Source organism: Hippoglossus hippoglossus, chromosome 14, assembly GCF_009819705.1.
Source record: "Hippoglossus hippoglossus isolate fHipHip1 chromosome 14, fHipHip1.pri, whole genome shotgun sequence".
Lineage (NCBI taxonomy): Eukaryota > Metazoa > Chordata > Actinopteri > Pleuronectiformes > Pleuronectidae > Hippoglossus > Hippoglossus hippoglossus.
The window spans coordinates 5,457,541-5,477,565 of NC_047164.1; the positions used below are offsets into that span (position 1 = coordinate 5,457,541).

A 20,025-nucleotide genomic window follows, 5' to 3' on the forward strand; every position below is an offset into this window, starting at 1 on the left:
ACATTTGTCTCCACTAAACTAAAGAGATGAATAGAAATTTCAGTTTACATCTTAAACAGTAAGGGTTTTCAAGCATTGTTGCAAATTTCTGCATCGTCAAATGGGTACAGCGCTCTGTAAACCGAACAATAAAAGGCAGACATTCAGTTTACAATTCATGGTGAGGATATTGTTCAACTATTTGTTTCCTCTGTTGAGGGTTAGATGCTGAACAGGAATAGCAAGAGATGGGAAAACAGGAAACCACGACCCTCCCACTATACACAGCTGTCTGGCCACTGCACTCACTCAGCATATCTGGCAGATTTATGATGTAGTTTAGGGTGTAAACACAGGAACCTTCCCCAGGAACTTCACATGTAAAGCTCAAGAATGGAATTTAAGAGGCAAATGTTTGATCAGATTAAGAACTTGAACGCTTTTGTCTTTTAAAACCATCGTATAGTGAAAAACAAAAGCATATTAAAAAGCAGGAAACGGCCCAAAACACGAATAACAATATCATTTTTATGTCGCTTGTCAAGACATCTCAAAAACTGCTTCGCTGCACACATGGAGAAAAGCAACCAAAAGTATGTACAGGTATGAAATGAAATACACCATCATAGGCAAAACATAAAAAAAAAAAAAGCATCATGAGATTCATTGTACGTCTTCTCAAATATTATGACTGATCCTGGTAAATGTTTCTACTCTGCCTCGCAATAAAAACATTGGCAAACTGCACAAGCGAGAAAATATGTAAAACGTACATTTAAGAAGGACCAATATTTGTACAACCGTCCATATACATGTATTTTACATTCAATTTGAATAAAATGGCCAAATAGTCAAAACAACTGAAGCAGGATTATTTAACAGAATATAAAATAAACACTGTTGTGGCTCTTGGATGTGATGGAATGTCTTTATACAGTAAAACACATCACGGGTTCAACCACATATATATGTTCGGGCGTATGTAGCTGATTAACTACATTAATGACAGTTAATAGTTGGTCACTACAATATTAGAACATTTTTGCTTTGCATTTGCTCACTTTCGAACAGACCCAGTTTTAAATCTCAAACAAAGCCAATTGTCTCGTTTGTGTAACTGCTCACAAAAATGTGACTCGGAACAATAAACAGAGGAAATCGCAACAGTCCCAAGAAGTAGAGCATGTACAGAACAATTAAAAAAATAAGGACGTAAAGTTTTAAAAGATAAAATCTGCACTGATGTTAAAATCCACAAAACAACCTGAGCCATGAGATTCTGGAGGTCAAACGAGGTCCGAGAGCTGAGAGTGTGACCGAATCCAGTCACTGAGATGTGAAGGCCGTCAGCACCGACTTCAGTCTAGAGGGAGTCTCAACCGTCAACAAGTATCAATGTGATAACGAGGCCATGTTTCCTTACAGGTCTAAACAACACGGCTGGAGCACTGACCCTGTCCAACAAAAACTCAGCCAAAGGGTTTATGTACAGTAGTGGAGCATCGCGGCTGCCAACAGGATCAGAGCCGTCAGTTATCTGTATCCCAGCCGACACAGTGATAGACAACAAAGCACCTCTGCTGACACCCAGCCACAGTAGTCAGGGTTATGAGCCTACAGCGTGTGTGTCTAAACCTTCGCACCTTGCCAACAGCAAATCCGGAAACACAGGCGTACACGAGTTGACTCTTACACAATTCATTTAAAAAGGCCTCACTGCAGCTCATTCAGTAATAGTGGCAAATCTGCAGCCGGCTGCCTGGATCGTTTTTCCCTGGGCTGAAGAACGGACTGACTGCTTCATCAAAGCAGGTGTCAAACATGTAAAGTCTCTTCATTGTGACGGCGTCGTAGAAGCTAAGGCGCCCTTTGTCGTAGTCTAGAAAGACGCCGACCCGGGGGGAGTCCCAGTAGTCGGCCACCGGGATGCGTCCGTCTTCATCGTTGGCGTACAGCCGGTCCTGCAGACACAGACTCCAGTATCCTGCGGAGGGCGTGAGGTTGACGAAGCCCTTCCTGTTGCTGCTCTGAGTGGTGACTCCCAGGTACCACACGCCTTTGTCCCTCACGTCCACCTCCCAGTAGTGCTGGCCACTGGAGTACTGGGCTATGGCCAGCACGCCACAGAAGCGGCTGAAGCGGCCGGGCGTCTCTGGGTCCTGGTTACGCACGTGGCCCTCCTCAACTTTGGTGTCAAAGTCTGAGATGATCAGGTATGGGTGAGCGGTGTCGGGGTCCAAGGTCAGGTTCTGAGGCACTACAGAGACACAGAAGAATTCAGGATTTAACTACACTTAACTTCTGTATAAACATCAGTCTAATGGAGGATCTTCACTGCTCAGTATCTGCTTCAGTGTGTAGAGGAGACTCACTGGTGTGCAGCACGTGCATCATCTTCTTCCACAAGATAAGCTGGATGGGCCCTGAGTATTTTGGATATCCAGTATTCACACCAAGAACCACGGGGGTAGGGGAAGGCTCGCGGTGGACGACTCTGGGGAGGGAGGCGGTGATGTGACAAAACAAATGTTCATTTGTTACTGAAAAACAGGAGGGAGTTCATAGGTTCAAATTAATTTTTAGCCACTTACTCTTTCCATGTCTCAGCAAGACTCTGTTGGAAGAAAGACATTTTGATTAGAACGGAACCACCAGCAAAAGTAACCAAACGCGGGCGGGGCTATTTCATTCGTCATCACTACACCTGGCTTTCTATTGGTTGGGGAATTTTGACCAAAATAAATAAATTGTTAAGTCGCACTGACCTCAAAGCTTGTTTTCCCACCGATGTGGCCGTGGATATCAGCTATGACTTTGTCCAAAGCGGCACCTTCCTTCTCCAGCATATTCAAGTTTTCATCCATCAGTGACACGGCGTCCTCTGCCTGAACATCCAGGCCCTCGAGCAGGGAGTCTCGCTCATCCAGCAAGAACTGGACCATGGCACCGATATCCGCTTCAATCTTCTCCTTGATTCTCCGTTTGTTGACCTTTGGAACAGAGGTTCAACAGATCAGCATAAAGGATTTGATGATGATGATGATGATGATGATGATGATGATGATGATAAGTGGTGTGCATCTACACGTACAACTTTCCAGTTCAATGTTTGTCCTAATATTTGCAAAAGAACACTTCATGGTGACAAAGAATCGGGCCTCGAGGATGGATTGCACTTTGTTGCTTACATTCGAATCAAACACTCCACAGGCTTGCATCATATATACTGTCTGTGAACGTCACCAGCAAAACCTAAAAAAGGTCCATCCCTTACCACTGCTTCATCTTTGTTTAGCGCTTCAGCCGTTATAACATCCAAACACAGAGACTTCTCCCAGTTGAGCTCCATTAGCCTCTGCTTTAACTCCATCTGCAATAAAACATTACATCAAGACACATGCACATTATATCAGAAAAATGATAAATCAGTTTTTTAATAGATGTTAGATGCACTGAAGAAAACAATATCTGATCTGTTTGCCAACTTACCCTCATATCATTTGCAACTTCTGGCACCGGTGCCACCTCATGGTGTCTGAAACGAAACAGAAGGACAACTAGTTAGTTTCCAGAGCAGCGTGTCCCACTCACAATGCTTCAACTTGAATGAGGTCATGTTTACATTCAGCATCTCTGCTTGAGGTGCAAAGAAAACAAAAACAGTACAAACAGCATTTCACTCTTTATAAAAACAGACAGTGTGTTTACAGTCTTCTTTATCACTGCCTCTGTTGCTGGTGTAGGCTGAAGGTCATGGTCCTTGCGGGGGGGTATTTTTGTCCAAATAGGGAAATTGTCTCTGAGCAGGACAACAATACCCAAACATACATGAGTGAAGATTCTGTTGTTAATCAAATACTCAACATGAAAACACACAACCATTTATATAGCACTTCTTAAAACATAGTTACAAAGTGCCTCAAAAGTTATAATACATAAAATCTATAAAAGAATAAAACCACTTCATGTGTGGCAGCAGTTTTTAGCATGACCTAATACAGTAATAAAAAATAGAATTAGGTAAAATCGGAGACTATGATATAATAAAAGTATGTTTATGCTTTGATTTTAAAAAAGGAAGATACTGACTCAGCCTGTCGTATTTCCTCGGGCAGTGTTCCAGAGCTCTTATTTCAAAAGCTCTGAGCCACTCATTCTTAAACCCAGAATCTGGAACAGATAAAAACACCCTTGCCAGGAGCTTTGATTTGAGCAAGAGATCAGCTTGTTTCACTGATAAAAATCCAGATGTCTGATTTCAAAAATCCTAACACATTAAAAACGCATTATTGAGAACAACGGGGTTTAAAAAGGTGCATGTTAAAGTAGATTAAAGATTTGTTTGGGGAGAACTTAGAGGGGATAAAGTTCACAGGAACACAATGCGTGTGCACCATGTTTAGTTCATGCAATAGAAAAGAATACAAAAGACGTCCTCGTCCCTTGTGACCCTGACGGGCACCAGTTTTCTGTTTACACACTCAGAGGCTGTTTATCATATCTTTTACGATTAAGTTCTGTGCTACGGCCTTGATTGCCATGGCAACTGCGAAAAGGGACTGCCAGCTAGACTCAGTGTCTACAAAGCCATTCCTGAAACTCTTGCTTTTGGGACATTCTTAGTGACAAGGTTTACACAGTCTTACAACTACACACTGGAACTTTAAAAGGATAACAAACCGAGGGCACAATGTGAATTACAGTTGCTGTTTAGAGGCCAGCAGACACATTGTGATATTGTGCCACAAGTATTTGGCATCAATGGCAAAAATATGAAACAGCAAACACTGCTATCTTTGGCCAGATTAGACAGACAAGTTTTAGACCAGCTAAGGGTTTAATATTTGACTACTAATTCCAAACGGGGACAGGACAACAAATAGGCACATTTTAAGCACTAAACCTGAGAGGGTGATGGACAGATTTTAAGTGAATAAACACTACAAGAGTAACAATGACAGTTGCTGCAAAAATGTATTAAAAAAAGAGCAAATATTAAGTCAACAAAGTCAGAATAGTACCAATATTGGGACTATATTCTGTCTTGGTCAATTAAAAATGTCCATGTCCCCATAATCCTTTTGTACAACCATGTGGAAACTTTACTGTAATGTTCTATTACAGTTATGGCATTTGTACGATGTGTAGATTAATCATTCAAGTTGATTAAATAACTATTCTGATAATGAATTACTTGTTTCAGTGATATTTCAAGTGAGGATTTGCATCTTCTTTTTGAAGGAACAAATTAGATTATCTCTGGATTTTGGGATTTGGATTCCGAGGTCGTCACTTTCAGCTTTGCAAAGACGTAATGAATGTTTTCACTACTTTTTGCATGTTGTTGGTTTAGGTATCATCTCAGATTAGTCACTGGTACAGATTCATGTCAATGACAAGTTGTACAACGACAACTTGAGCAATCAGTCACTAATAAATGTTCACAAGAATTAATCTTGTCCTGCAAGAATTTGCAAGCAAGAAATACATTTTCAGTAGTATCCCTATATAAAAAGGTGAATACACGAACCAACCTGTGTGCTCTAGACTCCCGGCACACAACACAGATGAGCCTTTTGTCAGTCTGGCAGTAGAGTTTCAGCTCTTCTCCATGTTGCTCACACTTCCCGTCTACTTTGACAGGCTGGGGGGGCAAAGAACTGGACCCCAAACACTCCAGGTCGTCCAGTTTGGCCACCAGGTTCTGCACCAGGTAGTTTTTGGTGAACGTCCTCTTGTTGAACACCTGAGAGGAAAAGGAGAAAGTGGCAGAAATCTGTGATCAAGCAGTTTTTGTAGTTTTGTTCAGCGTGGGTTTAGTGTACAATACAGCATCTCTCTTATATCAGCCAAAACACACAGCTACTGTTGTGTATGCTGCAACATTGTAGCTAGCTAACGGGAGCTAGCAGCAGTAGCTACACACAATCCCATCCAGACAAGTTACACCTGTGTTTGACAAAACATGTGACTTCCCCCTCTTCCCATGAAAGGTTTTGGAACCACTGCTCTCGATCGTCCAACTGCCAAGTTATCGGGTTTTTACCTGCTGCTACATTTAAGCTAGCTTGTGCCAGCTAGCAACAGCAGCTACAAACAATCCCATCCAGGTATGTTACACCCGCGTCACTAGTCCCTACACCAGGAAATATCTTTACTTCCATATATTACTACTCTCGATGTTACACTTCTACCAAATAAACGTTTCTAAACGGCTGTTACATTATAGCTAGCTAACGTCAGCTAGCAGCAGTGGCTACAAACAATCCAGATACGTTACACACGTTTTTTGACAAATCACGTGTCTTGGCCCCTTCCCATGAAAATGTCTCCATTTCATTTATTTTATCTTTATTGTTTTTTAATTGTCGTCAATTGACCTCCTGCCAAGCAGTGGGAGTTTTTTACCTGCTGCTAACATTTTAGCTAGCTAACGTCAGCTAGCAGCAGTAGCTACAAAACAAAACTGGGTGGCTAATCTCATCGCACAAGACTCAGCTACTTCGAATCAGTTGATGTATAATTTATATTAATAATGTCTCTTAACGGCAGCGACACACTGACGCGAAACAGCGGTGGACGTGCATCAACGCACCGTTCGGCACTGGGGGCACTGGTAGCCGTAGTCTCCAGCATTTTCGTCCCAGTGCATGCAGATGCAGAAGCGACAGAAGTTGTGGCCGCACTTCAGGATGACGGGGTCCTTGAAATAATCCAAACAGATCGCACATGTGAGCTCCTTCTTCCAGTCGTCTGCGGGTCCGGACTTCGCCATGATCACGGACCAGCAGCAGCAGCGCAACAACCTGCAGGGAAGTGAGGGCGGAAGAAGGGCAGCGGCCACATTTGTGCTACGTCATCTCCACTGTCAGCCAATCAGAGTCGTCCCTGGCTCAGCGGGCGATACCATCACATTGGGGTTCGATCCGATTACAAATAACTTCGATATCGATATTTATCTATCAGTAAAAACACCGGGCAGTTTTTAAAGGCAAATAACAATTTTTTTTTTTTTTAAATAAAGTGCAACCAATGAATGTTTTCAAACTTTAAAAAACAAAACAATCAAAGTTCAAATAATTACACAAAAGCACTAACTATCATATATCGTTCTTATTTCATTCATTAGAGCTAGAATATGAATATATTGATTCAATGTCATTGTGCTGATGACCAATTACAGTTTTACTATAACATTATTTTCACTAAACATTTTCTGCCTTTCTGAAAAGACTCTGCCAGTGAACTCTGTCTTTGTGTCGGGGGTCTAGTTGCTGCTCAGACATCTCCCCCTCATGGTTTTTGTTATGTGTTTAAACAAGTTTGTGGTGTTGCCACAATAGCTCCCCTTTCCTTATGCGAGAGGCCATGATGTCAAGTGTGGAGACTGAAATCCGTGGCATACAATACACTGTACTTAAACTTATTTTCACACCTAACCTTTTTAATTTTACAGCCTACCTCCCTTAGCTTTATTCAACATCACACATACATGAATGCACTGTGCTCATTAAGAAACTGTGACCTTCGCCTTAGAAAGAATTCAAGCAGCTGCCCCAGGTTCTGAAGGCCAGATAGGAAAGGCGTTGTCTTGTCTGGAAAATGCGCATGCTTACGCACACAGAACATACAGCCGATAAAGCAGGAACACAATGTTCGCGGATTCCAGTGCCAAGAGGCTGGGACCACGCCTGCGCACCAGCTAGGGAGAGCCAAGTCTAAACCACGGCGACTCCCCCTCGTTATTGACCAATGAATTTCTACCTACTATTATAAGTACTGCACCCGCCGTCCGTTCGGCGCGACTCTTGACTACCCCGTGCTACTAGATGGCCGAGGCTGTGCATTGAGTGCCCATAGCTATACTGTACCTTTTCATTGCTTCTAAATAAATACTTGTTGAACCAAACCGAGACCGGCTCTTCTCATACCTCGGGACAAAAGAACACAACACAAGCTACGTTTGCAGTGCGTGTACGTGCGGTGTATGTTGTGTGTTTGGATGTGTTCATGACAAGATGATGTGTTTAGACTGCTCCTCTCCTCAATGAGGAGGTACAACATCGAAGAAACTGAAACTCATCCCTCTGTATCGATCCTATTGGCACCAGAATCAATCCTCTCAAGGGGTGCAGAGTTTTGGTAGTGTCGATGTTTGGAGATCGTTCCACCCTTAGTAGCAAACATTTAAAAATGAATTGGTCTTAAAATCTGATTAAAATATATTTTATGTCACTTTAAAGGTTTTTTCCTAATTGCAGACATTCAATGGCAGTTCTGCATGACTCAGAGTCAACTTGTTCCTTTATCCAACTTGCAGGATGAAAGTTGAACAAGGAAATCCAACGCAAGTAAACTTAGCCTGCCCGTCCTCAACGTCATTCATTCGTGTCCGCTAGGGGATGCATTGAACATAAGGGCAGTGTCACACCTCTATGAACACAAAGAGAATCTCATGGGTCAAAGCTCACCAATGTTTAACTCCATGCAAAGCCATGCTGCGATTTGCTTCATCAGTGGAAGCAGATGTTTTATTTGCCTCCTCGCTCCCACAGATTGGAAGTGAACAGGATGCAAGATTGGCCACTGCAACATTAGTGTGTGTGTAACCAGGCCCTAAAGCCTCAAAGCAGAACAATCCTAAAAACTCATTTTTGAGTCGGAGTCAAGTTCTTCGCTCAGTGAAATCAACAACCTACCAGTAAGCATCACTATTTATTCTTAAATACATGTACATAAAAACCCATTCATAAAAAGACACAAAGTGATTATCAAGTTTGACTGTTTGTGCTAAAGTTGTCATATACATGGGGAATAACTGGCTGTGGGTTATACATTACATTGCATAGCTTGGATTGGCATGTGTGAGGGATGTGGCTCTAAAAGTGCATTTGATGTCAGATATGGTTTCATTTCCAAATTCATCAGGGTGAAAATAATAAAAAATTCACATGAAGGTTTCCACACAGTATAAGCTGTACACACCCGTACACCCCTCACACTGATTCATACCACAGATGACGCTCATCACATCAGATACAACCCTGATGAACATTGGAAACAAGTACACAATCATGACTCACAACACCAAGACAGATATTTAGGAACACTGATCTCAGCTTGTCGTATATCCAAAGCAGAGTAAGACACAGGTTTTCAACAAGACGGAAATTTCACCAGTGACATTGATGAAAATAACGAGAGAGCAGATTATATGAAATGCCCTAAATGTAACATTTCTAATGGCGACACACACTGATCTGTAAAGAAGCTGTTTTTGTTTGCATCCTTTGTTCGAACAAACATGAGTCAGAACAGTGAACACCCACACAGCATGAGTGACAGAAATAAAGCACAGGAACATAGTTTCAGGGTCAAATCATTGCATGTGAATTCAGTATTTGCTCGTTCACAGCATCACACTTACGAGCAGTGTATCAGAAGCGGCTCCACAGAGCTTCAGTCGACGGTGAATTCAGTTAGAACACACAGTCCATTCTCTGAAAAATACAGAACTCCTGAGATGAGTGTCTTACATGTGTGTGTCTTAACCAGTGTTTGATTACATTATCTTACAAAAGACACACAACATGAGGGAAAACAAAGTGTTAAGAACCCAACTCAGCAGCTACAGAGCTGGTTGACACATCTCGGAAGAAATTTCCTCATTTTATGGGAACAAAAAATGAACAGTAAACATGGTGGATGAATCAAATATTCAGCTGGTTAAATTCTGACAGCAGTGGTTTTCGTCTCCAGTCGACTGATATGAGAGTCATGCAGGTTTCCTTCACAGATTGTGATTATTATTTTTTGTTACACATTGTGTAATCCAGCGTGAACGTCTATAACGAATATGAGGCCTAAAGGCACAGCTCAGCCCGGGATGAAGATTAATCTACTTATGCAGAATGGTTTTAATATTTCTGGAGCCAAATATTTAGGTTCAGTATTTCTAATCAGTCCAATCTTTGTTTTTCAACTAATATAATCCTTGCATGGATTAACTCTGAGGACAGTGAAGGGAGATTATTGTGTAAATACTGGACTTTTGCATCCACAATGCAATTCTAAAATGCTACACAAATGTGTGAAGAAATCCAGTTTATTGTTTGCGATCTGTTTAATCGATGTCCTGGTTTTTCAGTGATGTTTTAAAGAGTTGCACAGAAGTTTTCAGGCCGATAGCGTCTGAATGCTCTTTTTACAGTCCTCCTCTCAGTGTGAACGTTGACATCACTTTGTGACATTAACCCAGGATTCACCTGCCACCTCACATCTGTGGCTGTGTGACCCGAGCTGCTCTCTGTGACTCACACTGTCCTGAAGGGACTCGGCCGCTTCACGCACTTTAACACCATAAAGCCGGTGAGAGAGAATTGAAACCCCACGCTACCACTACAAGTACGAGTTGGAATGTGAAGTAAAGTGTATCGGACAGTGTGTGGGACTGGTTTCTGTGCTGGAATCAAGGTGCATAAGGGAAACAATACTGTAGAAACCCCCCCACTAACAGGCACGCGCACACTCACACCCAATAATGCATATGATCACTCTCAGATTTTTGGTGTTATGAAAGAAATTTAATATCAGTTAAAAAAAAGAAAAAGAAAAGAAAATCCAAAAGTTTTTATAAAAGCTCCCTCGTCCCTTTGTCCATCTGTCCATCCTCATATCCGCTGCTCAGACCTCTGAGCTGTTGTGGCAGTCCTGCATCCTCACCACCAACATGGGCTCCGTGCTCACGGACCCCTTCACCACCTCCTGCACCCCCTCCCTCCATCCCTCCTTCACGTCCTTCTGTCTGGATCGCAGCACGAGTACGACGGTGACCACGACGAGCACAGTCAGCAGCACGCCCACCAGCACCCCCACCACAGTCACCAGACCCTCCTCTTCCTCCTCTGCGTTCAGCTCACTTGGTTCCAGCCCGTTGGCAAACATCTCGTTCAGCCCCGCCGCCCGCCGCTTGGTGCGGTCCAAAGCCATGTGCATGATGTTGGTGCCGCGGTTGTCGTTGGCTCCGATATCCTCAGCGACCTCTGGGACCTCATCGCCGGCTGACCTCCTGGAGCGGTGAGCTTTGGCACTCAAGGTCAGGTCGCTGCTTGAGGAAACAAAGGAGTGGTACTCGAGGCTGCGCTTTCCGATTCCTCTGTTAGCGCTCCCTTTGGATCGGACTGTGTAGATGGTGTGAATGTACCACTCGCGGCCTGAAGCAACCTGAGGAACACACAAAATCATCAAGATTCAGTTCACAAAACTAGTGCAGTCCCTGCTATTTGAAGTAATTGTTTGTGAGGAATAATAAGATATAGGATACCTGAAACATGGCTGTAGAGTCCAGTCTGAAGCCATCAGACCCTGGCTGCCTGACGAGGGACATGGCTGACGGATCGTCCACTGCCAGCGCGGCGTTAAAACTCACGTCACCAAACACTCGGGCCTGAGTCTCTGGCTGAGCCTTGTCCTGATGACGTGTGTTAGATTCAGGAGAACAAAGAAAGTAGGGAAATTATTTTTGTGTTGACTGTAAAATACAATTTTTTAAATCTCTCTCAGTGCTCTGATACTCACAAGAATCTTGAATCTATAAAGCAGCGACGGAGAGTCAGCCAGGCAGCCAAATTCAAACTTGGTGGGATTGTACTTTGGAACGTATCCGTCAGCACCGGTGCAGAGGAAAACCTTCTCTATGCTGCAGAAGAAAGAGTCTCCCAGGTTCTGCACGGGGTCGACCATCACACGGCCGTAGACCGTATCACCTGAAACAAAGCATGAGTCACATTTATAGATATAAAGAAATCAAAACAATATACAGAACATTACTGCCAACCAATGTCCACATCATTAAAATGTAGATTTTTTGATTAATTTTCTTCCTGTTCTTTTATTATCTAATATGTAGGGATGAAGCTAAAACGACCAAATTAATTTAATCCTTTCGAAGATGACGATGTTAATGTATATGTGGTCTTCCAGTAAAATGTAATGCTTTCAGACCTGAATTTCAGTTGTGAGTTCCTTCAGATACCACGAGACAATGTAATGTCAGCTGATATAATGGTCACTGTAAACATAAACTTAAATTAACAGCTTCAGAAAGTGATATCAGGTAGATAATGGGACAAAAACATCTACAGATACTAGTGTTGTTCTTTGTAAATCTCCCCTGAAATGATCACAGCATAGATGATCAGGTTTTTAAGCTTGTCAGAGGACACTTACCCTCGGAAAAGGCTACGTCGCTCTCCTGACCGAAACCTGTGGAGCCATCGGAGAGCCACAGACTTCTCTTAGACAACAGGAACAATTGAGTGTTCAAACTGAATTCTACTGCAACCGGGTCGCTCACCTGGGGAGGGACGGACACGGTTAGAGAAGGAGAGCAAAGAGAGACAGAACTGGTGGCGCAGAGAGAGCGAAACAAAGAATAACACTCTAGATCTTAACGTCTAAATTGAGTCTGTCTTACTTGCTGGAACCTGATGTCGAGGTCGAAGGTGACGGGTTCTCTGGGACTGCAAACAGGTGGAACAGTGTACTCCATGTTCTGTGCTGTCGTACAGGGGATCAGCTTCACCGTGTAGGTCCCGGAGTAATCTCTCACCTGTGTGAGGCAGAAAGACACACAAGCATGAGACTGTCTCTGTCCAGGTGTTTACACAGCGCACAAATAAATAGTTAATGCAGCCATACTTACAGCAAAGTCTGATGTGAAGGCCCACTGCTGGACTGGCTGGTTGTAGGTAGGCTCACTCCTCACTAATGAGAGGTTGAAGGTCAGGCCGGGGTGGTCCACACTCATCACCATGGATGACATGGACGTTCCTTTGGTAACAGACATCGAGAGGAGGAGAAGTTCGTAAAGACTGATTCATTGCAAAATGTGAAAATCAATGAAACTGATCATTTGTCTGTGTCTTCAGTCTCACCAGCTCTTTGTATCCTGCCTCCAGAGTGAGACTCCACAAACAGACCCCTGAAACGAGCCTTGGTGCGGAAGTTCACCACCAAACGCCCCTGCTCATTGATCCGCATGCTGGTCGGGTACAACGCACCTGGACACATGCAAACACGCGGGTTTCTACAGAAGCTGTTTGCCACCAATGGTAACTACAGTTTCCCCACAATCCTTGGAGACTTACCCTGCAGATCGGCCTGCGGGGGGCTGCCGATGCCGTCCTTCCACAGAATGGCTGTGTCGTACACAAACGTGAGACGCAGCTCGCTCTGCAGGTCGAAGTGCTGCCAGCCACCGGTTCCCACGGGCGAGTGGAACACGTACGACACGTAGAGAGGCACACGCAGGGTCACGTAGGACTGGACCAGGTTCAGCACCTGCACAGATGTTTCCAACAGCGACGAGTAAAGAACAATTCTCTTGAATGCAGCCATCAAACCACTACAATTTTAAGCCCATAATGTTTTTAGGGGGTAACAAGACACTGTTTCTTTACTAGATATTGTAGTAGAAGCAATAAACCAGAAATATTTAGTAGTAATGCATCACAACAGTTGCATTATCCACCTAATGTAGGTCGATCAGCTATAAACAGCAGTGAGAAGATGTAAGAGGTGATCCCACTGTTCTCCTCCACAAGGTGCTTGAACTCTTTCACTCCTACTCAACGAAGTCTTTCAGCGATGCACACAAAGAACCACAGTCACATGGGCTTGTGTTATTCTTTTCTATATTAGTATAAAGTTTGGTATTTAAAAACTTCTGGTATTTAAAAACTTCTGGTGGCGGTGGGGTTTGCCATCAAGGCCCCAAGGCTCTGGAACGAACTGCCTGAGGAAATAAGTCTGTCTGAGACGGTGTCTTCTTTTAAGTCTCAGCTAAAGACATACTTCCTTCAGAGGGCATGTTCCTGAATTTACATGGAGTCCCAGCTAGTGTTGTTCTTTTATCTCTGTTATTATTATCACCATAATTATTTGTGTACTTCCTCCTGTCTTTAGATTTTTTTTTCTGTTGTGCAGAACTTTGTACTTTAGGTATAATATATAATAAATAGTGCACCTTAAAAAAGGTTTTAAGTTTTTATTAATAAAACGTTTTTAATTCAGGTTAATTAACCATTATTGAATTACAATCTATTAAATATAATTGTAAGTACACACAATTTGAAAATCAATATGATCACATTTACTTCGATTTATAAACATCTAGTTCATCTTGGAGCCATCATGAAATTTTAGATGTATTTACATAAGTCAGCCACAAGGTGTCTCTGTTCACTAACATTATTGTGTCCACAGAAGTTTGACAAAGGCAAAAGTAAGCCAGAAATTAGTTTTTTTTTAAATTATTTAAATACATGATTTATGTTTGTTTGAGTCTTTGAAGACAAGTAAGTGTCAATTTGCAGAGGTTTTCAGTAAAAGAAAGTGTGAACATGATTCCTAACCTCCTTATCGGCCCCTTTCTCCAGCCATTCTCCATCATTTCACTACAAATCCAGAATTATCCAACTAGCAAAAAGTTTCACTGCATCGAGAGTCTGATATAATATCTTAGAGAACAGAGGGAATCTGCACAAAAGACCTGTAATTTATTACCCAATCCACCCAAAGCACCACCGAATCTGTGCAGTCTCAGTGGAGTAAATTGTGAAATCGCTGACTCAGGAGCCAAATTATAAATGAAATGACTGTAAACCATAGGAGACAAACTACCTCAGTCCTCAGGTTTGAAAAAGCCATCACTCCATTTTGAAAACGATTTTAAGAATAACTTTATACTGACTGGAAAAGAAGGGATACATATTGCAGCAGTTCATCTTGCCCTGAAATATCATCATCTTTACTTTACAGTTTTATAAAATGCAACCCGGGACAATGAGAAATAACTCCCCACTTCTAAAGCTCTCATATAAATAAAGCAATAAAGATTATGCAAAAACCACAGGTGGGATTACCACGAAACTTGATGGAAAGGATGTAGTCAGGAAATAACTCTTAAATAAATTTTGGTGCAGATTCGGATCCAGGTGTATATTTTCACATTCTTTAACATTGTGGGATTTTCAAAATGTTCTTTGATTTCTCTAAAAATAATTTATTGATCTTGATGAGGGGGACGGATTAGTGCAATGAGTGTGTGTTATTTGGTGCAGATGCAAATAAAAATCTGGATCTAATGGATTTCAATGTGGTTTGATACGGGGAGGCTTGTGTCAGCCACATATGGGGCCAGAAACCTGTAACTGTCACCAAAGTGTGGCTGAGATAATGTGGATTCAGTGCAGGTTCTCAACAATTTACATGTAATCTTCGATAGTTTCAGATCCGTGTCCAAATGAACATAACGGATGGTTTGCTCTCTGCTGAGCGTCATTCCAGTTTGAACATTAGCTTCGTCTTTGGTTCTTCAGAGTGAAACTAATTATCCAACTCTTCCTGCACTCTTTGATTTGTGCACCCCGGTGGAGCTGCAAGGTTGTGACTGCTTCTTTTTTTTCCCCTTTTGACACTTGTTAAAAAAAAACAACGTAACCCAAGTGACAGTGTGACAGTGATCTCCCTTAACGAAGGGGACTCGGGGTCGCGTGGATGACTGGCATCATGTGTGACTATGTGTGCAAGCTGTTCTCTCGCTGTGACTGGGGACAAGAAAATTAATTTCTTATTTGTTCCCTATTGCTGTCTCTCTCTCACACACACACACACACACACACACACACACACACACACACACACACGTGCACACATGTGCACATGTGCAAACACTCAGCAGTCTGATCAGCACCATGAAGCTCGCAGATCAAAGACTGAGAGAACACAAAAGAGCAGCAGGACATGAGCCAGGGAGCAGGGGTCTGTTTCCTAATGCACAACAACAACAAGAAGCAGGAGAAGAACACTGCAGCTCGGAACAGAGTACAACAACAAAAAACACAACAATTGCACCATCTGCTGCAATGATGCAACAACGGCAGAGTGCAACAACGGCAAAAAGCTACTGGAAGTTTGTTAGCGTCAAACTGACAGCTGACAGCTGACACTAACACCGACACTTAACAGCAATGTCTGACTTCTCCGGGAAAGCTCCACCGTCAAACCAGTGAGCCAGGAAAAGAAAAACGGAGCAAAGCTGCAGGATGGTAACAATCGACGGGAGATTGGTGTGCTTAAGATATAATTCTCCAAATAAGTAGTTCCTTTCATGATTTCATAGATTTCCTGTGAGGGTGAACTTTAATGCCCCATGTTGAGAGCAGTGGTGTGAGGATCATGGGACAGACTGACAGGCTGGCGACGCTTTGTTTGAGCGTGCATATCTCTGTGTACCTGTGTGTGCACGCACGCTAAAAGTTGCCAATCCCATGATGGACTACAGAGCTGGAACGCATTCACCGAGCGAGACACAGGCAAACAGACACGGTGCCGTTCTGTCTGTGCAGCCCTCTCACTCAGGAAGGCTGCAAATAAACTGAGCATACAGACTGTCACGTGCACAGGTGGACGCACACACACAAAGACTAATAGTCAACCAGATGTACATACAAACCCCTGATTGGAATTCATGCATTGTGGACCTATGTGCACAGAACCCCCCCCCCACACACACACACACACACACACACACACACCTGTCCATCAGTCCCTATGGTGCCTCCGCAGTCGGTGAGCAGCTCGGACATGTGGTAGTAGCTGGTGAACTCCCAGAGACAGGCCTCCAGGTTGAGGTTCCTGTAGAAGCGCAGCGTGCTGTTCCCCCGCAGGGCGCCGCTGAACTGATAGGGCGCCATGTCTCCCATGCTCTCGGGGCTGCCCGTCGAAGCGGTGATGAAGCCGTGGCCGGTGGTGACCTCGCTGTGGTCGAGCAGGTTGGAGCAGCGGTGGTTTCCGACGCGAGTTCCGTCGGGGCTGAGGGTCAGGTCAAAGTTCATGAGCGGCCGAGTGGAGATGACCGGCAGCATGCCTGCGAGACAGAGAGAGGGGAGGTGATACCGAGCGCCCCCGACTATCTTTGATGCAAAATGATTATTTCAGAAACTTGGAAGGGAAGACATAGTTGAGCGGGGGGGAGACGTGGAGATTGGAATGAAAAAACAAAAAGCAGGGGAGCAAGGAGGAAGGAAACCTGGTGGAGACAAGGCAGAAGCAAACTGATTAAAAATCAAGAAGGGAATGTTAAGTAGCGAGGTGTGCTGGAGGCTTTCTACGCCGAGGGTTCGACAAAACCAGGAGAGATCTATATTCTGGCTGTCACGCTCCTGAGGATCCCCAGACGTGAATATTACACACACACTACATCACACTTCATCCGTGGTACGAGTCCTGCCTCCAGCTCCCACCTACCATCGATGTGAGGCATGGTAACAGTCACTTTGATGAGGTTGGGGTGTTGCGGGTCGTCTGTGCCCGTGTAGCGCAGCTTGGCGGAGAAGGGCTCGGCGCCAACGGTCCCCATCTTACGTGGTTGACACATACCTTTAGTTTTGACAGGGGAGACGAGGAGACAAGGTCAAACTGAGCGTCTATGATTAGAGCTGATAAATCCATGTGTAGATATTTGACATTACACTGGATCACACAGTAAAAAAAAAACATTTCTCATAACCTGCCTGATCCATTACTGAGTCAGGTAGCAATTTCCATATTTCTAAGAATACCTTGCTACCACCCGGAGAGAGAGAGAGAGAGAGAGAGAGAGAGAGAGAGAGAGAGAGAGAGAGAGAGTTGCTTTCAGGATTTGTGGGTGGAGGGAGTGGAGCATAAGTAATAGCATAGCAACGGCAGCATTTGAGAGAAGTCTGAGAGCTGTGACCCCCCCCCCCCCTCAAAGCTCTTAGCTTGTAGCAGCATTGCATTATGGTTTATTGCAGGCAAAGCAAATGGTGTCTCTGCCTCTTCTACCATGTATTCATCCCCCTATAGTTTCATAAACGGTCACATTTACCCGAGTACAAGACTGAAATATTGTACTTTCTACTCCAATACATTTATTGGATCGTTTTATTCTGCAGATTAAGATTTTACATCCACATGATGATCTTTTACAATATGGAAAATTGCTGAAATAGCGGCTTCAATATTAGTTTGAATGAGCGGGTACGATCTCCTGTGAGAAGTGTGGAACTGACGGAGAGTCGCAGCTTCAGTTGTCAGAATCAGGTGCAGCGAGTTGAAGAGTGAAGCTGAACTGTAGCTCAGTTAAAAAGACTAAGAAGTTATTAAAAACCAGAGTTTATCTCCAATATTCAGCAGGACACTTTTAAAATATGAAGAATTCTGAAGAGAGTTTGGTGGATTTGTTACAGCAGCAGCTCTTCTGGTTCAGGAAGTTGGGGATTGTGGGTAATAGCCACTGTTCAGTTGTGTTTCAGTTCAAAGAGAGGGAACACGAAGTCAGATCTCTGGCTTTGTTTTTTCTCCAGATTTTATCGACATGATGCTTTAAAGATTAAATTAAATTAGCTTTGAATTTGATTGTGATTGATTGACACATTTTGATTGTGGGCATTTTGCTTTTAATGGGGTATTTTTTCATTGAGGATATGAACTTGTCTCCACCTTAATTCAGATGTACTGCTGTTAAAATCTTCATTTAAAAATATATATTTCTTTTATATCTTCTGTATTTTCAGGACTCTTGGTTCACATGTGTTATCCCTGAACAGTCACGACGCTACGGGAACAAAGCTCTGTTGATTGATTCCAAATCCCTTTTTAATTCCTTCTCTCGAAAAAATGGAAACACAACTAGAAACACAGAGCAAATGCTTATTGCACTGTCCTCACCTTCCTCCTGGCTGACAGCGACAATGGGGCTGCTGAGCTCCAAACCTTCGTCCCCATTAGAATTAACAGCCCTGGCAGCACACTGGACCCGGGAGCCTGCCTGGAAGTAGACCGAGTCCAGCGTGATCATCTTGGAGGAAGTGAAGAAAGTGTCAAAGTCCACCTCCCTCATGGGGCTGGTGACGCCGTCCGGGCCGGCTGGAGCGCTGATGAGCCAGCGGTAGCGGGTCAAGGTGTTGTTGATGTGCTCGCTGACGCAGATAGAGCCCGTCTTGTCATAGTCTGGGTACTTGGTGTTGCACGCCTGGACAGCGGATAAGGAACATAGCAGCAGTTGGCGGGCGGGGAGGGACAGCGGAGAGATGGGGAAGATACAGCAGATGCCGGAGGAAAAAGAGGAAAGAGAGGAGGCGAATACAAATGAGTGACTGTTGCCATGGAGATCGAAATGTTTAAGTGAGTTGTGTTTGTGTATTTGACTTCCTGTTGACACGGCACCTAATTGTGCAGCACTCAACACTTACATTTTGATAAGAGTACTTCACTTTGTCTTTGTGGGGGAACCTCCTACACATCTGACCCCAACACACACACACGCACGCACGCACGCACGCGCGCGCACGCACACACACACACACACACACACACACACACACACACACACACACACAGCATTCACCTGAGAGGCAAATTACTTAACACATCAGGAAAATCTCAGTGTCTCACTGAGCCTGTATTCAAGAGTGGAAGTGATCTCCTGTGGATAAAAGCCCTGACGCTGTGGCCTACTAAACTGTGTAATGTGCCTTTTAAGGCCTGACTGGCAAACAGTGGAAGGACACTTTAACTTTGAGTCAAGAAAAGCTGAAGTACTGAGGGTTAATAATGTGCCACCCCACCCCCCCCCCCCCCCCCCACCCCCCCCACCCCCCCACTCCCAGAGGATGAGGGTCCTGATGAGGTCCTGCAGGTTGGAGCCAATTCCAGCTGACATTGAGTGAGTGGGGGGGGGGGGGCCTTGCACAGGTCGCCAGCGTATCACAGGGCTGACATATAGACTCTCACATTCAAATCTTTAGGTAATTTAGAGTCTCCTGGTAACCTAACCCCAATATGCACTCCACACAGACAGACCCTATATCTTTTTATAGACTGTATAAAGATGGACAACACGACAGCTCTCCAAAAGTCACGTTAAATCATCTCGACCGGCCTCTGGTGGAAAGCTGTATGAATATAATGTATAAAAATAGTAATGGTTCCTGTCGTTTTGGGACGATGTTATCACACACG

At 43.8% G+C, this 20,025-nt stretch overlaps 2 protein-coding genes across 2 annotated transcripts in view; both read right to left on the reverse strand.

Moving 5' to 3' along the window:
- Positions 1–417: 417 nt before the first annotated feature.
- On the reverse strand, positions 418–6,812 carry trim47 (tripartite motif containing 47). Its single transcript, XM_034606262.1, has 8 exons — positions 6,575–6,812; positions 5,514–5,725; positions 3,469–3,514; positions 3,254–3,349; positions 2,745–2,969; positions 2,571–2,593; positions 2,352–2,473; positions 418–2,236 (listed from the first exon to the last, which is right to left on the reverse strand). The coding sequence occupies exons 1-8, from the start codon at positions 6,752–6,754 to the stop codon at positions 1,707–1,709; spliced, it is 1,434 nt and encodes a 477-aa protein (XP_034462153.1). The 5' UTR covers positions 6,755–6,812; the 3' UTR covers positions 418–1,706.
- A 2,654-nt stretch (positions 6,813–9,466) lies between these two features.
- Positions 9,467–20,025, reverse strand: part of LOC117774503 (FRAS1-related extracellular matrix protein 2-like) — a 58,224-nt gene continuing 47,665 nt past the window's right edge. The window contains exons 14-24 of the mRNA XM_034606975.1: positions 18,733–19,036; positions 17,290–17,421; positions 16,578–16,909; positions 13,128–13,320; positions 12,915–13,040; positions 12,683–12,810; positions 12,455–12,589; positions 12,208–12,334; positions 11,557–11,744; positions 11,303–11,449; positions 9,467–11,202 (exon numbers count right to left, since the gene is read on the reverse strand). Coding sequence (XP_034462866.1) covers positions 10,663–11,202; positions 11,303–11,449; positions 11,557–11,744; positions 12,208–12,334; positions 12,455–12,589; positions 12,683–12,810; positions 12,915–13,040; positions 13,128–13,320; positions 16,578–16,909; positions 17,290–17,421; positions 18,733–19,036 — 2,352 coding nt within the window. The 3' untranslated portion in view covers positions 9,467–10,662. The remainder of the gene's footprint in view (positions 11,203–11,302; positions 11,450–11,556; positions 11,745–12,207; positions 12,335–12,454; positions 12,590–12,682; positions 12,811–12,914; positions 13,041–13,127; positions 13,321–16,577; positions 16,910–17,289; positions 17,422–18,732; positions 19,037–20,025) is intronic.